The 17,133-nt window shown below is 36.7% G+C and overlaps 4 protein-coding genes across 6 annotated transcripts; all 4 read left to right on the top strand.

Moving 5' to 3' along the window:
- The first annotated feature begins 2,246 nt into the window (after nt 1-2,246).
- On the top strand, nt 2,247-4,330 carry LOC104826926 (polyadenylate-binding protein 2). Its single transcript, XM_010559899.2, has 3 exons — nt 2,247-2,494; nt 3,454-3,698; nt 4,062-4,330. Exons 1-3 carry the CDS (start codon nt 2,397-2,399, stop codon nt 4,139-4,141), a joined length of 423 nt encoding a protein of 140 aa, XP_010558201.1. The 5' UTR covers nt 2,247-2,396; the 3' UTR covers nt 4,142-4,330.
- Nucleotides 4,309-5,319, top strand: LOC104826925 (proline-rich protein 1). The gene is made up of 3 exons (XM_010559898.2): nt 4,309-4,319; nt 4,404-4,636; nt 4,819-5,319. Exons 1-3 carry the CDS (start codon nt 4,309-4,311, stop codon nt 5,151-5,153), a joined length of 579 nt encoding a protein of 192 aa, XP_010558200.2. The 3' UTR covers nt 5,154-5,319.
- Nucleotides 5,320-5,527: 208 nt separating this feature from the next.
- Nucleotides 5,528-8,274, top strand: LOC104826924 (pentatricopeptide repeat-containing protein At4g38150). Of its 2 annotated transcripts, XM_010559897.2 has the most exons (3): nt 5,534-5,885; nt 7,370-7,700; nt 7,823-8,274. In XM_010559897.2, exons 1-3 carry the CDS (start codon nt 5,596-5,598, stop codon nt 7,907-7,909), a joined length of 708 nt encoding a protein of 235 aa, XP_010558199.1. In that variant the 5' UTR covers nt 5,534-5,595; the 3' UTR covers nt 7,910-8,274. The 2 variants fall into 2 exon arrangements, with proteins under 2 accessions (XP_010558198.1, XP_010558199.1); XM_010559896.2 differs by lacking the exons at nt 7,370-7,700; nt 7,823-8,274 and adding an exon at nt 6,268-7,187 and having other exon boundaries at nt 5,528-5,885.
- A 2,789-nt stretch (nt 8,275-11,063) lies between these two features.
- On the top strand, nt 11,064-15,936 carry LOC104826922 (phosphatidylinositol 4-phosphate 5-kinase 9). Of its 2 annotated transcripts, none has more exons than XM_010559895.2 (9): nt 11,064-11,176; nt 12,055-13,399; nt 13,619-13,786; nt 13,964-14,129; nt 14,221-14,331; nt 14,498-14,685; nt 14,776-14,933; nt 15,021-15,186; nt 15,574-15,936. In XM_010559895.2, exons 2-9 carry the CDS (start codon nt 12,150-12,152, stop codon nt 15,845-15,847), a joined length of 2,481 nt encoding a protein of 826 aa, XP_010558197.1. In that variant the 5' UTR covers nt 11,064-11,176; nt 12,055-12,149; the 3' UTR covers nt 15,848-15,936. The 2 variants fall into 2 exon arrangements, with proteins under 2 accessions (XP_010558197.1, XP_010558195.1); XM_010559893.2 differs by lacking the exon at nt 11,064-11,176 and adding an exon at nt 11,208-11,965.
- The last annotated feature ends 1,197 nt before the right edge of the window (nt 15,937-17,133 follow it).

Here is a 17,133-nt window from a genome sequence, read left to right as displayed (position 1 = left end):
GGAAGATGGCTTTTCACATTTTATTAAAAATATAATTCGGTTTATAACAAGTAAAACTAAAAATCATATGAATTTATATTCTAAACATGTAATTGTTTGATTCCCTAATAATAATAACGATACATCTCAAACCAGCTGATTAAATGTCTTACATTGAAATAACCACACATGCATAATACTAAAATTTCATTAAAGATAGAAGATATTTCTAGTAAAACTTAGCTATATTTTCATAATTCATTATAGAACAAAAGTCTTTTATAACAAATAATATATATATTATAATTCATTTTATTTTTGGTTGACGTCCTTATTCATTCATGTGGGGAGGCTTTACAAACGTGGCTGCGACGACTTTTAACGGATGTTCCTCACATTGTTACGGCCGTGTAATGTTGACCCGAGAAGGAAGGACCGCGACCTTAGCTTATTATTTATTTTTATTTTTTTTAGATATTTTTATGGGATAATAATTATATAAGACAAATTTATAAATTATAATTACCAGTAAGCGTCGTGACTCGTGCCAATACCGGAAGTAGTTATCTCTATATCACAATTATATATCTATTTAGATATCATTTATATTTATATTGGTTCATGTTTCTATTTCAAAGCGCTTTCAACAAGTTGTCATACAATATATTTCAAGCGAAAATACGCATAATTTTTATAAGATTTTAAAACATCTAACCAAATCAAACTATACCAAATATAATTATATCTGACTAGATTGATTGAACACTCTAACCGCAGCGAGAAAAAAATATACATTAAAAGATGAATAACAAAATCCATAAGCGTAAGTTGTACGTGGTACCAAAATATTTATCTCTTAACCGGTTCTAGATACTCAAAAGAGGGATAATGATCCATATAATTTCGCAATTATTAATTTCCTCGAGAATCCGATCTAAAGGTGGACATGGGCAACAAAATTTTTGAATATTCGGTCCGAGTCGATATCTAAAATTCGTGTATTCATCTATCGACGGAATGTATAAAGTCATTTTAGGGTTTGAGGTTTCGATCTTGCCTTCTACCACTTGCCGGTCGTCGATGATCAGAGACATCGTCTCCCCTCTTCGCTTGCTCTTCGACCCTCATGCACAAGAGAGGCAAGAAAAAGTTCTCGAACATGAAGAGGAGAGTAGACTAAGATTATAGGAAATTGGATTTGGGGCTAATGGATTTCAAGTTTATGGGTTTTGGAAAAGAGTATATTGGGTCAAGGGTTTTCGTAGGTTTGAATCTGAAATCTAAATATTTATATCCATGGACCCAAATCCTAAAACCCAAATATAATGACGTGGAAAAGAAAATCTTTGTTAATTCTTTTTTTTAATCTTCCTTTTTTTATTATTTCTTTTTCAGTCCTGCGAGTCTTTTCCTATTTTTCTTTTCCTTTCTTTTCTAAGCTAGATCGAAATTGGAATTTGCAGCTAAAACAAAATCGGAATTCTAATTTAATCCCTGCTTTCCTCTTTTCTTTTTGAATAAAAGGGCTTGCTTTTCTTTCACGTGGAATTCATACATTTACGAAAAATACTATAATCCACATTTTTTTATGATACTAATGGTAGCCACATCACCAAGATCCAATTTTACTAATTATAACTTTATTTTTATGGGTAAATACGACGTGCTTATTAAGACAGCACTAATATTGTCATTAAGACAGCACTAACCGTGTCATTAAGTTCGACTTAATGGAAATATTTTCCTCTCTCTCTCTCTCTGTTAAATGTGGAGCCACGCACGTAATTCGTAATGGGTGTAATTATGAAGTAATTAAGTATATTTTGAACCAAGATAAAAAAAAATCGTGAATTCCTGCTTCAATGAAAACATTAATTGACTAATAAAAACTATTATCTCAAGGATCAGTTACATTTAGGTTTTTGTTATGTTATGTAGTATTAATTATTTTCGTTATTTCGGTTTTTTTTTTAAAAAAAGTTTTTATATAGGTTTTGTTCTATTATTCGGCTCTTTTCATTAAGAAAATCATTATTCATTTTCTAAAATTTTTATTTAAAGTTTTTTGGCTATTTTCATATATTAGATACATGATAGGTTCAGATTTAGTTAATTTTTTTTTTCAAAATTATATCTAAACAATTTTTAGGTCAAATTTAATTTGAATATAATTTTATCTTATTGGATACGTTTGGCTTCGAGCCGAACCAGCATGTGCACTCCTATCCTATTCCATGCTTAAGGTTTTAGAAGAGACCTAACCATTTCGAGAATATAATCAGACGTACTTCATCATCTTCACTTATTTCTCTCTCCCTTACCAAAATCCAAAATCCAAAATCCAGAGCATAAAATAATTAAAAAATTAAAGACAGAAAAAATAGTCTCGAGATTAGGGAGAAAAATCAGACAGGAAAATGACGTCATCACGGCGGCTGCAGATTCTGGTCTCGACGGTGATGGCCTTCTCTGTTTGGACAATGGTTATTCGGAACCCTAACTCCGACAGCCGCAGGTACGTATTCTTCGTCTTAATTTCTTGCATTCCCTCTTAAAACGACAATTGTTTTATCTAAAAAATATTTCTGAATATTTTTTTATTTTGTTTGAATGGTCTCAAAGCTCTGTACCACGTTCTAATTTTTTTATTTGGATTGGACCCCTACCCCCGCCAGCCGCAGGTACGTATTCTTCGTCTTAATTTCTTGCATTCCCTCTTAAAACGACAATTGTTTTATCTAAAAAATATTTCTGAATATTTTTTTATTTTGTTTGAATGGTCTCAAAGCTCTGTACCACGTTCTAATTTTTTTATTTGGATTAGAATTATAATATTTTATTTCTCAAAGTTCATATATAATCCAAATAATACGGGTGTAATGTATATTTTTTCCAAGTTTATTTTTGTTTTCTATATTTTATTTTAGTTTGATCTAAAATTGATATTTCATTAAAAATACTCCTTTTTTGTTGTTTTATTCCATTTAAAATCTGTTAATTAATTTATAAAATTTATTCAGAGTTAGTTTTTATGCCAGTTCAGTTCGAATATAATTATATATAATTTATATCTCCATGTTTATGTGCACACACACGAGTTTTTGTAACGCTTCTGGCGTCATGTGACTTTGTAAAACAATTTCCAATCTCCATGAAATTTTATCTCACCAAATATATATATATATATATATGCATGAGATCGTTTTGAGACTACTTGTTTACCAGTAATTAATAAATGCCATTTCCAATAATATTTTGACCAACATCACCCATTTTTCCTGCAGTGTACGTACATTAATACATGAAATAAGCAAACGGAATTAGCCAAAAGTTCAAGAATTCCTCTTTTGCTTCAATTAATGCAAAATGACAAACTATCTACTGCGTCCTTCAGTAGCTTTGTCTAAACACATATCATATTTCGTCGATCTGATTCGGTTCGGACTAATGATATTTTCTCTAACGATGTTGCAGATCACAAGCGAAGGTACATCTCGAGTTGTTCGTTCCAGACGCATACTCGAGTTTGTATGTCACGAATTTGGATCCACGGGTTTCGGAAGAACAGTTAGATACGATGTTTTCGGATTTCGGAAAAATCACAAGCCTCGTTTTGGCGAAAGACTTCAAAGGCGAATCTCGAGGGTTCGCCTTCATCGACTTTGAAACCTCAAATGGTGCAAGAGAAGCTATGAAGCGAATGAATGGACGACGACTAGGTAATGTACACAAAATATTCCTTTTGATTCAAACGTAAACTCCAAATCCACGTTTTTTTTTGTAACGGTGGAAACTCAACTACAATTCTTCGGACGCGGTGATAAACGCGGACTCCACGCAATAGCCTGTGTAAATCATGTGGAATAGATCGAAATCCATATTTGTATATCATCTTCAAGCAAAAAAAGCTCCCGTTTCGATATTGAGAACCCGAATAAACTATAGAGAAAATTTCATGGTACATCGTGTTGTATACGTAGGGAACTCTAGGTTAAATCATAGTAAATTACTATATTACCCTTCTAAACCCTAACCATGATACAAGAGTTCAAGCTTAATGCCTTAATTTGTTAATGAGTTAGGTCGGAAGGTTCTACGTGTAGAGAGGACGGGGAAGAAAGAAGAAGGTCGAGATCGACGAGGACAGAACTGGTTTTGGTAACAAAAGTAGAAAACACGCAAGTTTCGAAGAACGCAACACGTGTCTAGGAATTATACAGATTAATATCAATAATTGGTGGCCTGTTTCATGATTATGTATATATACACACGTTGATTATTATAATAAGCAGTGTGCATTGTCATATGATTGAGACCATAATACAATAAATGGACCGCACGTCTTCGAGTAGTGCCCTTCCACGCACATATATTACTCCCTAACCGAAACCTCTCCATACATATATATATATGTGTATATAAAGAATTCAAGAAATCGAAGTCGAGAGAGAGATCGAGAGAGAGAGAGAGAGAGAGAGGGGGGGAGAGAGAATGAAGAAATTGATAGTGATAATAGAGATTTTGTTTGTGGTGGGATTAGTGGGGAATGCGGCGGCATATAACGAGGGCGATGTGATCCACGTCGCCGGTAAGGTGCTTTGCCAAGATTGCTCTCTTAGCTTCCACGATTGGATCAACGGCTCTGCCCCCATCAAAAGTACGTATTTATATTCAAAACCTGAATTAACAAGTACCCGACTCATGGATACACGATAATTTAATCTATCCCTACAAGAAAGTCTCCCCACAATGAGAATTCCGTTGAACCAACCACACAAAAACCCCGGTATAGGAAACCGAAAACCGGTTTAACCCGACCGCTCTTTCGATTAATCTCAGGAGCCGTAGTATCAATCACATGCATGGACGAGAGGAGGAGAGTGAGGTACTATGGAAGCGACGAAACCGACGAGAGAGGCGAGTTCGATTTGCTCGTCAACAAGACCCTCAACGGCAAAGATCTCAAGCCTCGACTCTGTACCGTACGGCTCGTCTCTTCTCCTGACCGGTCCTGCGATATACCGACCGATTTCGGTAAAGGCCAAACCGGCGTCAAATTGCTTAGACCATTCAGTGTATACCGGGATCTGGTTAAGTATGTGGTCGGACCGTTTTATTATACCACTCCCATGTGTGATGTACCGAAAACCGAAAATACCGGAGGCCGCTACTAGAAGCGGAGGGTTCTTGGATTTGAGTGTTTCTTTAATTTCCTTTGAACATTGTTCTCTGTTTTTTTTTTTCTTTTATTTTGGTGTTCTTGTGAGAAGAAGTTATGACTTTTAATTGATTCTAAACCCATCAAAGGTGTGCATTTTTTTCATTTATGAAATTTATTGATTTAGCCAAACTTCTTATCAATTGTCAAAATTATGGATTTCATATGCATTTTTTATTATTTCGGGGTCAAAACAGAAACTTTAAAATACAAATGTATTTAAACAGGCCCAATGGACGAAAAGTCTTAAACAGGCCCAGATAAAAACGACACGTAGTTAAGATGTAAACGACGCGCATTCCGAAGCCCAAGTAGAAAACCCGACTCAGCTCAGCATTACTCACCACGATCCCGTCTCTGACGCTTAACCAGAACCTTCTTGTCTTCGGAGCTTAACCATGGCGATTCGCCTCGCCAGGTCATTGGCTGCATCATCATCTTTGCCTTCGTCGTTTCCGTCGCTTTTCCGGCTCGGAATCTGGAGGTTGACTTCGGATATCTCTGCCCCTGCGACCGGTAGGGTTGTCGCCTTCTCTTCGTCGTCGTCGTCGTGGACGAGTCCCGAGGACTTGACGGCGGCCTCTAAGAGGCGAGGGAAGAATATGACCGATCGTCTTTCCTCCGTGATTGACGCCGTCAATGACCGGAAGCTTCCGCCGGAGCTACGTGGGCAGCGCAATTCCGTCCGGTATCATCTCTTTTCAAGCATACAGTTGTATTGAACCTAATTTTGTGTGATTTGGAGTCTACATAGTCTACTACTGTTTCGGGTTCTTAGATTCGGAATGATGCATAGTAGAAATCCTTTCCATGGCCATTTCATTGAACACACATCTCTTTGAATATGAACCTGAATACCCTTTTGGTTGTGGTCTTGTCGGATAAAGCAAACGTTCGTAGTATCCTGATTTTTAGTGTGAATAGTCCTTTTTTGGTGTTTTGCTCGCTAGTGTTCTGTTTATCAGTTTGCTATTGCTTTGACCAGATGGTGTAGAGAACGAAATAACCATTTTCTCCATTTCAAGCTTCGAGCTCATTTGGCATTTTCTGTCTCCATGCTTTTGCGATAGAGTTTTCGCAAGGCAATTCAGCTCTGATACTAAGAGGGTAAATACCAAAGTCAATTTCTCTCCCTCAGATGATGACTCAGAGGAGGAAACCTCACTTGCTGTTGAAGATGCTGGCCAGCCGAAGAAGCTCCCTCCACCATATGACCCTTTCAACAAGAAACCAGTGTTAGAGGAGCCAGAGGATCCTAAGGATCTCCAAGCAGTTTTCCACAAGATGAAAACAGGAGGCCTTACCAATGAAGCTGTAAAGATGTTTGATGCATTGTCCAAAGATGGCCTGACTCATGAAGCCCTCGAGCTTTTCTCCCAAATCAAAGACAAAGGCCACATGCCTGATGTGGTTGCCCATACTGCCATTGTCGAGGCTTATGCTAAGGCGGGTCAGCCTAATGAGGCTCTCAAGGTGTTCATGCGTATGCTCGCTTGTGGAGTTGCACCCAATGCATATACTTACACTGTTCTTATCAAAGGCCTCGCAAGGGATGCTAAGTCGCTGGGGGATGCAAAGAAGTATTTGCTAGAGATGTTGGAAAAGGGCATTCGCCCCAATGCTACCACCTATTTGGCTGTGTTTGAAGCATTTGTAAGGGAGCAAAAGGAGGATTCATCTAGGGAATTGTTGAAAGAGATGGAGGAGAAGGGGTTTGTGCCTAATGAGAAGGCCGTGAGAGAGGTTCTTCAAACGAAAAGAGGCCAAGTTTTTAGGACTGTCATCAGCATTCTGTTTGATAAGTAGCACTGTAGTTGCACCAGTTAGCAGTATATTTTCAATGACCGTGTTATGATACACTTTCCGGTGATATTTGGTCCTCAGTTGTGGTGTTTGGCTGACTTTTTCCAATTTTGCAGTTATCTGGGATGTGAACAAGTTTCTTTCTTCTGGTTCTGAATGTTAATGCATTGCATCAGCTTCGTTGTTTGGCTGTTTTTTGTTTGATCCAATCTTTTGATGATGAAAAGCTTGTTGCTGTCTCCAACAATGGATATGTCATCTGTTTGCTTGCTCTGTCTTACTAAACCTCTCTTTCTTGTTGAAACGCCCATCATTTTCATCTGCATGGTATTCTATCTCTTTTGGTGCTAACACAGAATCATGTTACAGGTCAGAAACAGACATAATCAATGTCGTCGAGCAGAGAATATGGCATTCCATGGAAGAAGGCCAGTTCGAGAACTTACCAGGAAAAGGCAAACCCCTGAACCTCAGTACAAATCCTCATGCAGACCCAGCGGAGGATACCCTTTACAGGATTCTCAACAAAAACGGGTTCGCCCCAGAATGGGTGGAGCTTAACAAAGAAATCCGGAGCAATGCAAATGAATGGAGAGTAGCCCTGAAGAGAGCATGGAGGATAAAACTTGAAGGGGATGAATCTGAATGGGAAAAGAGATCAGAGGCACTGAAAACTCGAATGCAAGACATAAACAAAATGGTAAGGCTTCAAATAAAAAACACTTTGCAATTCTGTGATACTTAGAAACTTTCGATATTTTGGTATGAAATGCTGCTTGAATTGTATTTGTCTCCACTTGTGGTGGACATGTTTCTTTGCAGGTTAACCATTACAACCTTATAGTTCCTTTTGGCCGGCAAATATTCGGACTGAAGTGGGAGAGGGAGCTCGATCGCTTAAGAGATTAACCCCCAATCTCTTCTCCGGTACACGATCGAAGGCAAAGGTTACATTTCTTACGATGAACAGCTAAGTTTGTAGGTATATATACACACACACACACACATATGTATGCATATTTATCGTTCACGTTCTGTTCCCAAGTATACATGCATACATAAAAGAAAGGACAGTGGCTTCAAGGAGAGAAGGAAGAAGATGGTTATGCCTGAAACTGTCTATCTATTTGCTTGAGTTTCTCTGATGGACCAAAGAGTTTGGTTGGTCTGGTATGTTGGATGGGCTTTTGAGGTTCGGTCCCATTTGTAATCGCTTTTTGACTTTTGTTGGGCTAATTATTAGAATATGAATGCTGAAGAAGGAATTATGATCACTTGCACATTTATATACAACATACGCGACGTTACGCATTGGTTTCAACAAATACATGTTTATTTCGTTGTCAAACGAAAATCGTACTATAATGAGTATATAATATGTATATACATATGGAAAGAGGGGTATATTGAATTGCAACGTCTAAATGGACCAACCCATGCTGCCATTAGAAATATATATATATAGAGAGAGAGACAATTGGGTTACTACATAAAAAAGATTATCACAAGCACTTGGGTCATAATCCACCACCAAAATCTAATGCTAACGATGTTGTAATCCGTACTTAAGGCTCTTTACTTAAATAATGATTACTGTCTTCATCTTTAATCAAACCTCTCCACCAATAGAAAGCTCCATATCACAATACTATAGTCTACTCATTATATATATATATATATATATATAATATCGTTAGATTGCAATCCACCGAGGGAGGCCCCTCTGTCTGTGTCAAAGGTTGTATAGCTATAAATATATATACATTGTGCGTATTGGTAACGAGAAGAAGTATATCAATCAATTAGTCAACAAGTCAATCACGTACGTAGAGAGTTTGGTCTAGCTTGAATTCAATTAATTTAATTCAATGAAAGTCATATCTAAATAACATTTTAACTTAGATCAATTTCGATACAATTATATGTCATTCTATAAATCAGAATCTAAATGAATATGATACATTTAAACTTAAAAATTAGCTGAAAACTGCGTGACAAAATTTTCAACTAAAATGGAAAATATGTGGTTTTGGCCGAATTTGTTAACCAAAATTATAAAAAAAAATACATATTGATTAATTATGATTAACAGGGTTTGCCATTAATTTATTTTAATATGATAAAAAACCTAATAAAAATTATTATATTTGGCTTAATGATACACACTCAAAATGTATATTTTAGAGTTACGAAGGTGGTGGAGGAGCTAAATGTTCGTAAATGATATAATATGAATCAATAAAACATGTATTTGTTTTGATAGTAAAATACGTCAGGGGTACCTCGCTATGAGTCAGTTGTAACTCATTATGTGAGTGTGTCAGTGGTAACTCGTTGTAACTTACTCTGAGTTAGTTTTTTCGAAAAGATACGATTCTTCACTTGAAAACTGTCAGAAAACTGCCAGAGTAACTTTTGATGATGTCTTTTAGTGTTTATAAACTAAAAACGTTAGAATAAGTGGAGAACGAATGGTGATTAATTCTTTGAGAGATTTTGAGTGTTTCTTTTGATGGTTTTTGCAAACTCAATCAAAAGGGGTTGTGTTCATCTTCATAAACAAGTTTTTGTATGATGATTCTCGGAAGGGTAATCCGAAATGATTGAAGCTTAATTGTATTTCAAAAGTGTATTCCTGTAATCTCATTTACCCGGTAGGGATGAAATAACGCTTTTAGGAAAGTGACACGCCTTGAAGTCATATCCGGATTCTCTACCGTTCATACGTGTTACAGGTCGAAGTAATATCCAGATTACAGATTATAACAAGATACAGTGTTGAAAACTTATATCGTATCAGGTATATAAGTCTTTTCGATTATTTTCCAACACACTCGCCAAGTTAGCAGTTCAGCCATCGATATCTAACTATTTTTGTTTTTTTACGAAAAATAATTAGTTTGCCTTTTAAAATTTGCTCATAACATCAACGGGTAGTAATAATTTGTAGGGCATATTTTGCTCTGAGTTCGGACACATCACATGCGAAACAGCGAACACTCGTTATCACAAAAATATATCTAAAAAAAAATAAAATTAACTGAAAAGTTAGAACTGTAACTTTGTAATAATTTCGGATAGTACAATACCTAATAAAACCGGTTGATATAATTGTTTGATAGAAATTACCATTAAGATTGATGCATATAAATGAAAGCGAATCCATAAATTTTAAAATTAAATTAAATCAATTAAAATTAAAATTAAACTAAAAAAAGTAACATTTAAAATAAATTAACTACATGAGATGGACATAAAAATAATCGGTACGTACGTATATTGCATGGGAAAGCATACTTTAAGTTCATGAATTAACCAATTAATTAATTAAATATATTTATTCGTTTTTTATTAGTTTAATCCAGCCTTTTTTGGTCACCAATAATATCGCAATGATTATCTAAAAGCACGATGATGACTTAAGAGAGTTACAAAACAAGATTTGCAATACAATCCCATAATACTCAATTTCCTTTGGTTTAGCGTTTGATTTGATAAAAAATCAATAGATGTATTTGAATCCATCTTATCAATATTTAAATAATTTTATGGCACATTCCATCTTAAGCCGGTAATCATCTGGTGGATCTTTTGGATCTAAGGAAGATGTGTACGGAGAATTTTCTTATTAAAAAAATATTAGAAAATTTTGGAAAGGATTAACAATCAAAAGCAATTATTGCATATCAATTTGGTTTTATGTTTTGATTTAATTCCAATATTCAGTTGGGTTTGATTTCAATTGGATTGCGCACTGTCTCTCGTACACGCTTTTTTTTTTTTGGAGGAAGTCACCATCCAATTATGAAATAAGTATGACATTAATCACGAATTTTTAAAATTTCGAGATTCATATTAGATTTGGGGGGGGTGTTCAGTGCACGAATAGTTGTTTTGATGCTGAAGTGTAAGAAAAACTTTTGTCTGGGACCAGATAAGAAAATAGTGAAAACATACGAAGGCGGAAACATGAAGGGTATATCCGTCTTCTTGCTTTGATCAATTGGAAGCTGGAGCTTGTTTTCCATAGAAAGAGGCATTCTTTATTTTATTTTCGTTCTTTTTGGCTGATATAAAAAGAGCTGTCGTTACGGGCCTACGGCGCTAAGCTTCGGGATTTGGTCCAATCGTCTCTGACCAGAAAACGAATACGAAGGAAGAAGAAGAAGCTTGTCCGTACGGTTTCTGCAACTCGATTTTTCTCCGTCTTCTTCTTCTTCTTCCTATTTTTGTTTTTTTTTTCGATGAAAATGGTTACATAGCCGGAGATAGGTTTTGGGTTTCATTTTGTCCTTTTGCATTTTATGGCGTATGACTCGATTTGGTGTTGCATCCAATTCCATTTTCGATTCGGACATTTCCATGCGTTCCGTTTGTCTCTGTCTGGTTTTCTTTTGCTTGAAGTATTCTGCGATCTTCGAAACGGTTGCTTTTGATTTAATCTTTGGGCGTGTTTCTGAGAAACCCAGTTCACGAACTCGGTGTTACTACGTACACACATCGTCTTTTTCTAGTATCATACCTGTATAGTTTCGTATGAGGACTGCTTTGTTTGACGTGTGATTAGAGATTTCCTTCTCGAGTTCAGATTTGCAAAATGAGATTCTTCTGGAGGTTCTGAGACTCGATATGGCGGTTTGATCAATGGATTGGGATCCCGCATTGCTGTGAATTCCGTGGTTTTGTCTGTAGATTTTGGAGGGAATCATTTCTTTGATGGGCATTCCACGGATTTCAAGTTTTATGCTTTTTATGGACGTTTCTTCTTGTTTATGTGTGTGAAATCGAAAGAACTTTCTTGCCTTTGTATGATAGGAATAATAATCAGATACCCATCTTAAGAAAAAGTATTTCCTCTTTGGAAGAGCATACCATATTTGTTCTTTTCCCCCATTGCTTTTGATCAACCTGTAACTGGAACTAGAATCTTTGGGAAATTAGTCAACCTGTATTCTTCTAGTTAAGGTACTTGGTCAGTGGCATAGTTCAGCGCAGTCTATATCCTCAATCATGGTTCCTGACCAGTAAAGCTCCCCTTTTTGTTGTTGTGACAGTCCTGAAGGGACGAGCTTTTAGAGATACCATCTCATTTTCGTCGACGAGACCCATCTGCAAGCTTTTTCCCGAAGGCGCTCCCTCGGCAATTTGCATGTCTATCCCTATGGCCACACTTGATGTGGGAGGACCACTTGCTTGTGCAGAAAGAACAAAATCCGCCGACGCAATTACTAATAAAGAACTTGCATCTATATTAAGGAATGGAGAACTTTCCGCCGTATCTGAGAATGCTGGATTCAGAGTCGGGGAGCTCTCGCTGCCCGATGGCGAATGCTACTCCGGTTCGCTGCTTGGAAATATCCCCGAGGGATCCGGGAAGTACATCTGGTCAGATGGTTGCATTTACGAGGGGGAATGGAGGCGTGGGATGAGGCATGGGAATGGAAAGATGATACGGTCTTCTGGGGCATGGTATGATGGGGAGTTTTCAGGTGGTTATATGCATGGTACAGGGACATATGTAAGTGCCGACAACTTAACCTATAAAGGAAGATGGCGGCTTAATCTCAAACACGGGCTTGGATATCAGGTTTACCCTAACGGGGATGTCTTTGAAGGCTCTTGGATTCAGGGGATGGCAGAAGGGCCGGGAAAGTATACGTGGGCAAACGGAAATGTTTATCTCGGAGATATGAAAGGTGGAAAAATGTTGGGGAAGGGTACTCTGACATGGATTAATGGAGACTCCTATGAAGGAAGCTGGCTGAATGGCATGATGCATGGATTCGGAGTATACACATGGAGTGATGGTGGATGCTATGTCGGAACATGGACACGAGGTTTGAAGGATGGTAAAGGTTCATTCTATCCTGCAGGGAGTAAGGTTCCTGATGTGCAGGAGTGTTATTTAGATGCTCTTAGAAAAAGAGGCGTTCTACCGGATTTTAGAAAACAGAACCAAGTTGCTTCTTCGGTTAATATGAACAGCATCAGAGTCGGTATGAACCATGGAACCGGGCTCGGTTCAACTGATAAACTCTCAAAGGGGAGCTTAATGAACTTGGAACAGTCACGGAACGGAAGGGTCTCTTTAGAAAGACGATGGAGTCTTGAAGTATCTATCGAAAAGGTGATTGCACATGATTACTCTTCAGATTTATCTAAGCCAGGTTTAGATAGTGGTAACGTCCGAAACAAATCAAACGTGCCGGTATTGGAGCGTGAATATATGCAAGGTGTCTTGATAAGCGAGCTCGTGGTTAACAACGGGTTTACACGACCATCGAAGAGAGCGAAAAGGAGGCACAGAAGACTCGTGAAAGAGTCTAAGAAGCCCGGAGAAGTTATTATCAAAGGTCACCGGAGTTATGATTTGATGCTCAGTTTGCAGCTCGGGATCAGGTATGGAAGTCGGTCTCTTTGTAAATCCTCCGTCCTATAATGATGACTCGTTACAAAGATATGCATATATAGGTAGATACAAAACAATTGCACGTCAATCCAGCTAGTCTGTAACTCATTACAGAATGAGGGTATTGCTTTCAGATAAGTACTCACTCCTTGCCAATCATCTTAGTTTAAAACATAGCTATCATTTGACATGTCCTAGAACATGGTCAGATACACCGTGGGGAAAATTACACCGATACAGAGACGTGAAGTGAGGAAATCGGATTTTGGACCACGGGCTAGTTTTTGGATGAATTTTCCCAAAGCTGGTTCCTCGATGACTCCTCCTCACCACTCGGAAGATTTTAAATGGAAAGACTACTGTCCGATGGTGTTCAGGTTGGTACTTGACATTGATTTTGCTTCAATTCTGTTGTATCTGAACTCAAGTCAAGTCTAAGGACTTGTTGTTTTGTGGTTTTAGCATACAAGATTCATTTTCTAACGTTAGTTTTAATCGCACCCAAAAAAAAAAAAGAGTATTTCACCGATTTATATCCATTCCTGAACTGTTAGGGACCTGAGGGAGCTGTTCAAGATTGATGCAGCTGACTATATGATGTCCATTTGTGGAAATGATTCCTTGAGGGAACTTTCCTCTCCTGGGAAGAGTGGTAGTGTATTCTTCCTATCTCAGGATGATCGGTTCATGATCAAAACACTGAGGAAATCTGAAGTTAAGGTTTGCAACTCTTGTCTGAATATTGCACTTCTCTGTATGGCCGCCCATTTGCATTTTACGGACTTTAGTAACGATAAATTTTATCGTTAAGGTTCTTGTGAGGATGCTTCCAGATTACCATCATCATGTGAAGAAGTATGAGAACACACTTATAACCAAGTTCTTTGGCCTTCACAGAGTTAAACCTTCCAGTGGTAAAAAGGTACTGAAAACTCGGTATGATCATCATCCAAAATAAACACCCGAGCTTTGAATCTGTTTATACGGAAACCGAGAGGGAAAAACCCGAAACTGTCTTCTGCATTACAGTCAGTGTGTCTGAAACTTCATAGACTTAAACTGAAAAAAACTCGCTCTTTGGATTGCAGTTCCGGTTCGTGGTGATGGGCAACATGTTCTGTACAGAATTGAGAATTCATCGGAGGTTTGACCTGAAAGGTTCATCACTTGGACGCTCTGCGTACAAAGTCGAAATAGACGAGAACACTATACTTAAAGACTTGGATCTGAACTACTGTTTCTACTTGGAGCCTTCCTGGCGTGAAGCCTTACTAAAGTACTGTTCTTTTTGTTTTCCGAGGAACAATACCCTTCATGTCATGTCTTTATGTTTCTTCACTTGCCCTTGTCTGGTTTTTTCAAACAGGCAAATAGAGGTTGATAGCAAGTTCTTAGAAGCTGAAAACATAATGGATTACAGTCTTTTACTGGGTGTTCATCATCGAGCTCCGCAGTATCTAAGGTCGGGAATGGTCCGAAGCCGGAGCATGACGGGTGACGGGTTGGAAAGCGTGGCCGAGGATGGTGAGAAATCCTTTTTAACTTGCTTGTCGGACGGCTCGGGATATTTTGCTTGTTATAGAAACTTTTGTAAATGAATTTTTTTTGCAGATACTATTGAGGATGACATGTTCATGTTGTCATATCCGCAAGGACTGGTTCTGGTCCCTCGGGAGACAGACGATGTGGTGGTCGGTCCTCACATCAGAGGTAGCAGATTACGTGCTCCCGCTGCTGGCGATGAGGAAGTCGATCTCCTTCTCCCCGGAACAGCCAGGTATTCTTTTTACTTTGAATTATCGAAGCATATTTTTCTCTGTGTTACTGATAAAAATGAAGAACCAAATCAAACTAAACCATCATCCGTCTCACGTGATATTACCCGATTTCGGATCTTTTTTGATCGGTTATTCGAGATAATTCTTGAATACTCGTGGGTTTGGGAACCAGAGTTTAAATACAGGATTTCGAGTTTTTTTTTCTCAAAACAGATACGATATATTAGGAGTTGACTCGGGTAGGATACTCGAAATTTTCGGATTATCCGAATCTAAACTTGAAACTTAGAGAGGTTTTATGTAATTTGGCTGTCCATTAGGGTGAATACCCGAGCTCAGACCGCAATTTTTCTGGTTTTCCTGAAATGACGGGTATCAACGTGCAGGGTGCAGATACAGCTGGGAGTGAACATGCCGGCGAGAGCAGAGGTGATAGCGGGAAAGGAGGAACATATGTTCCACGAATGCTACGATGTTGTCCTCTACCTCGGCATTATCGACATCTTACAAGACTACAACCTTTCCAAGAGGATGGAACATGCCTTCAAGTCCTTCCACTTCGATCCTCGCTCCATCTCCTCTGTCGACCCCTCCTTCTACTCTCTCCGTTTCCTCCGCTTCATCCGGAGGGTCTTCCCTCCCTCCTCAAGAAATGGATGATTTTTTTTTTAGAGCAAAGCGTTTGTAGTTTCGATATGGGAAATTCCAAAAAAAAACATCCAATTATGAAATAAGTATGACATTAATCACGAATTTTTAAAATTTCGAGATTCATATTAGATTTGAAATTTTTTTCTAAGAAATCATTCGAAATTTAAATTTTAACAAAATACTCGTCGAAACAGAATTAATTTTGCCATATAGGCAGAAAGCGCCTATACGATGCCTATGTCGCACGTACGTGTTCGCCACATAGGATACACATAGATTAATAATAAAAAATTTAAAAAAAATGGAAAAAATATAAAAAAAATTATAAAAAATGTGAAAAAATTATAAAAAAAATGAAAAAATGGTAAAAAATGTAAAATTGTACAAAAATTCAAAAAATTCAAAAAATGTAAAAATTATAAAAATGATAAAAATTGTAAAAAAAAATTGCAAAAAACTATAAAAATTGCAAAAAATGTAAAATTGCAAAATATCTTCAAAAAATGTTAAAAAAATTGTAAAAATTGTAAAAAATGGAAAACTATAAAGTTCGTGATGAATTTGATTGTTATCTCGTAATTGGATGTTGGTTTTTTGGAAATTTCCCTTTTTTAAAAAACAAATTAAAAATTTATTATTTTTTACAATTTGTTTTACATTTTTTTACATTTTTTTACATTTTTTACATTTTTTTACAATTTTTACAAATTTTTACATTTTTAGAATTTTTTTACAATTTGTTATAATTTTTTAACAATTTTTATAATTTTTACATTTTTTGAAAATATTTTACAATTTTACATTTTTTACATTTTTTAAAATTTTTTCACATTTTTTTACATTTTTTCCAATTTTTTAATTTTTTTATTATTAATATCACGTATATACTACGTGGCGAACACATACATGTCACATAGACGCCATGTAGATGCTTTCTTTCTACGTGGCAAAATTAATTCTGTTCCGATTAAGATTTTGTTAAATTTTAGATTTCGAATGATTTTTTAGAAAAAAAAATTCAAATCCAATATGAATTTTGAAATTTTAAAATTTTGTTATGAATGTGATAGTTATCTTATAATTAGATGATTTTTTTGGTAATTTCCTTTCCATTTTTACACTTGTTTTGGTTAACTTTTGTTGACTAACTTTGTTGCCAACGGAATTAGAATTTTTCTTTTTATATATATAGATGTATATATATATATATATATGTATGATTTGACAACTGAGGAATTCTGTAGACGATCTTTACCAATCATTGCACTACGTGGGTCATCTCCGACAAGACTTGC

The sequence above is a fragment of the Tarenaya hassleriana genome, unplaced genomic scaffold (genome assembly GCF_000463585.1).
Source record: "Tarenaya hassleriana unplaced genomic scaffold, ASM46358v1 Cleome5, whole genome shotgun sequence".
NCBI lineage: Eukaryota > Viridiplantae > Streptophyta > Magnoliopsida > Brassicales > Cleomaceae > Tarenaya > Tarenaya hassleriana.
Note: the sequence above shows the minus strand (reverse complement) of the source record. Positions and strands in the feature narration are given on the sequence as shown.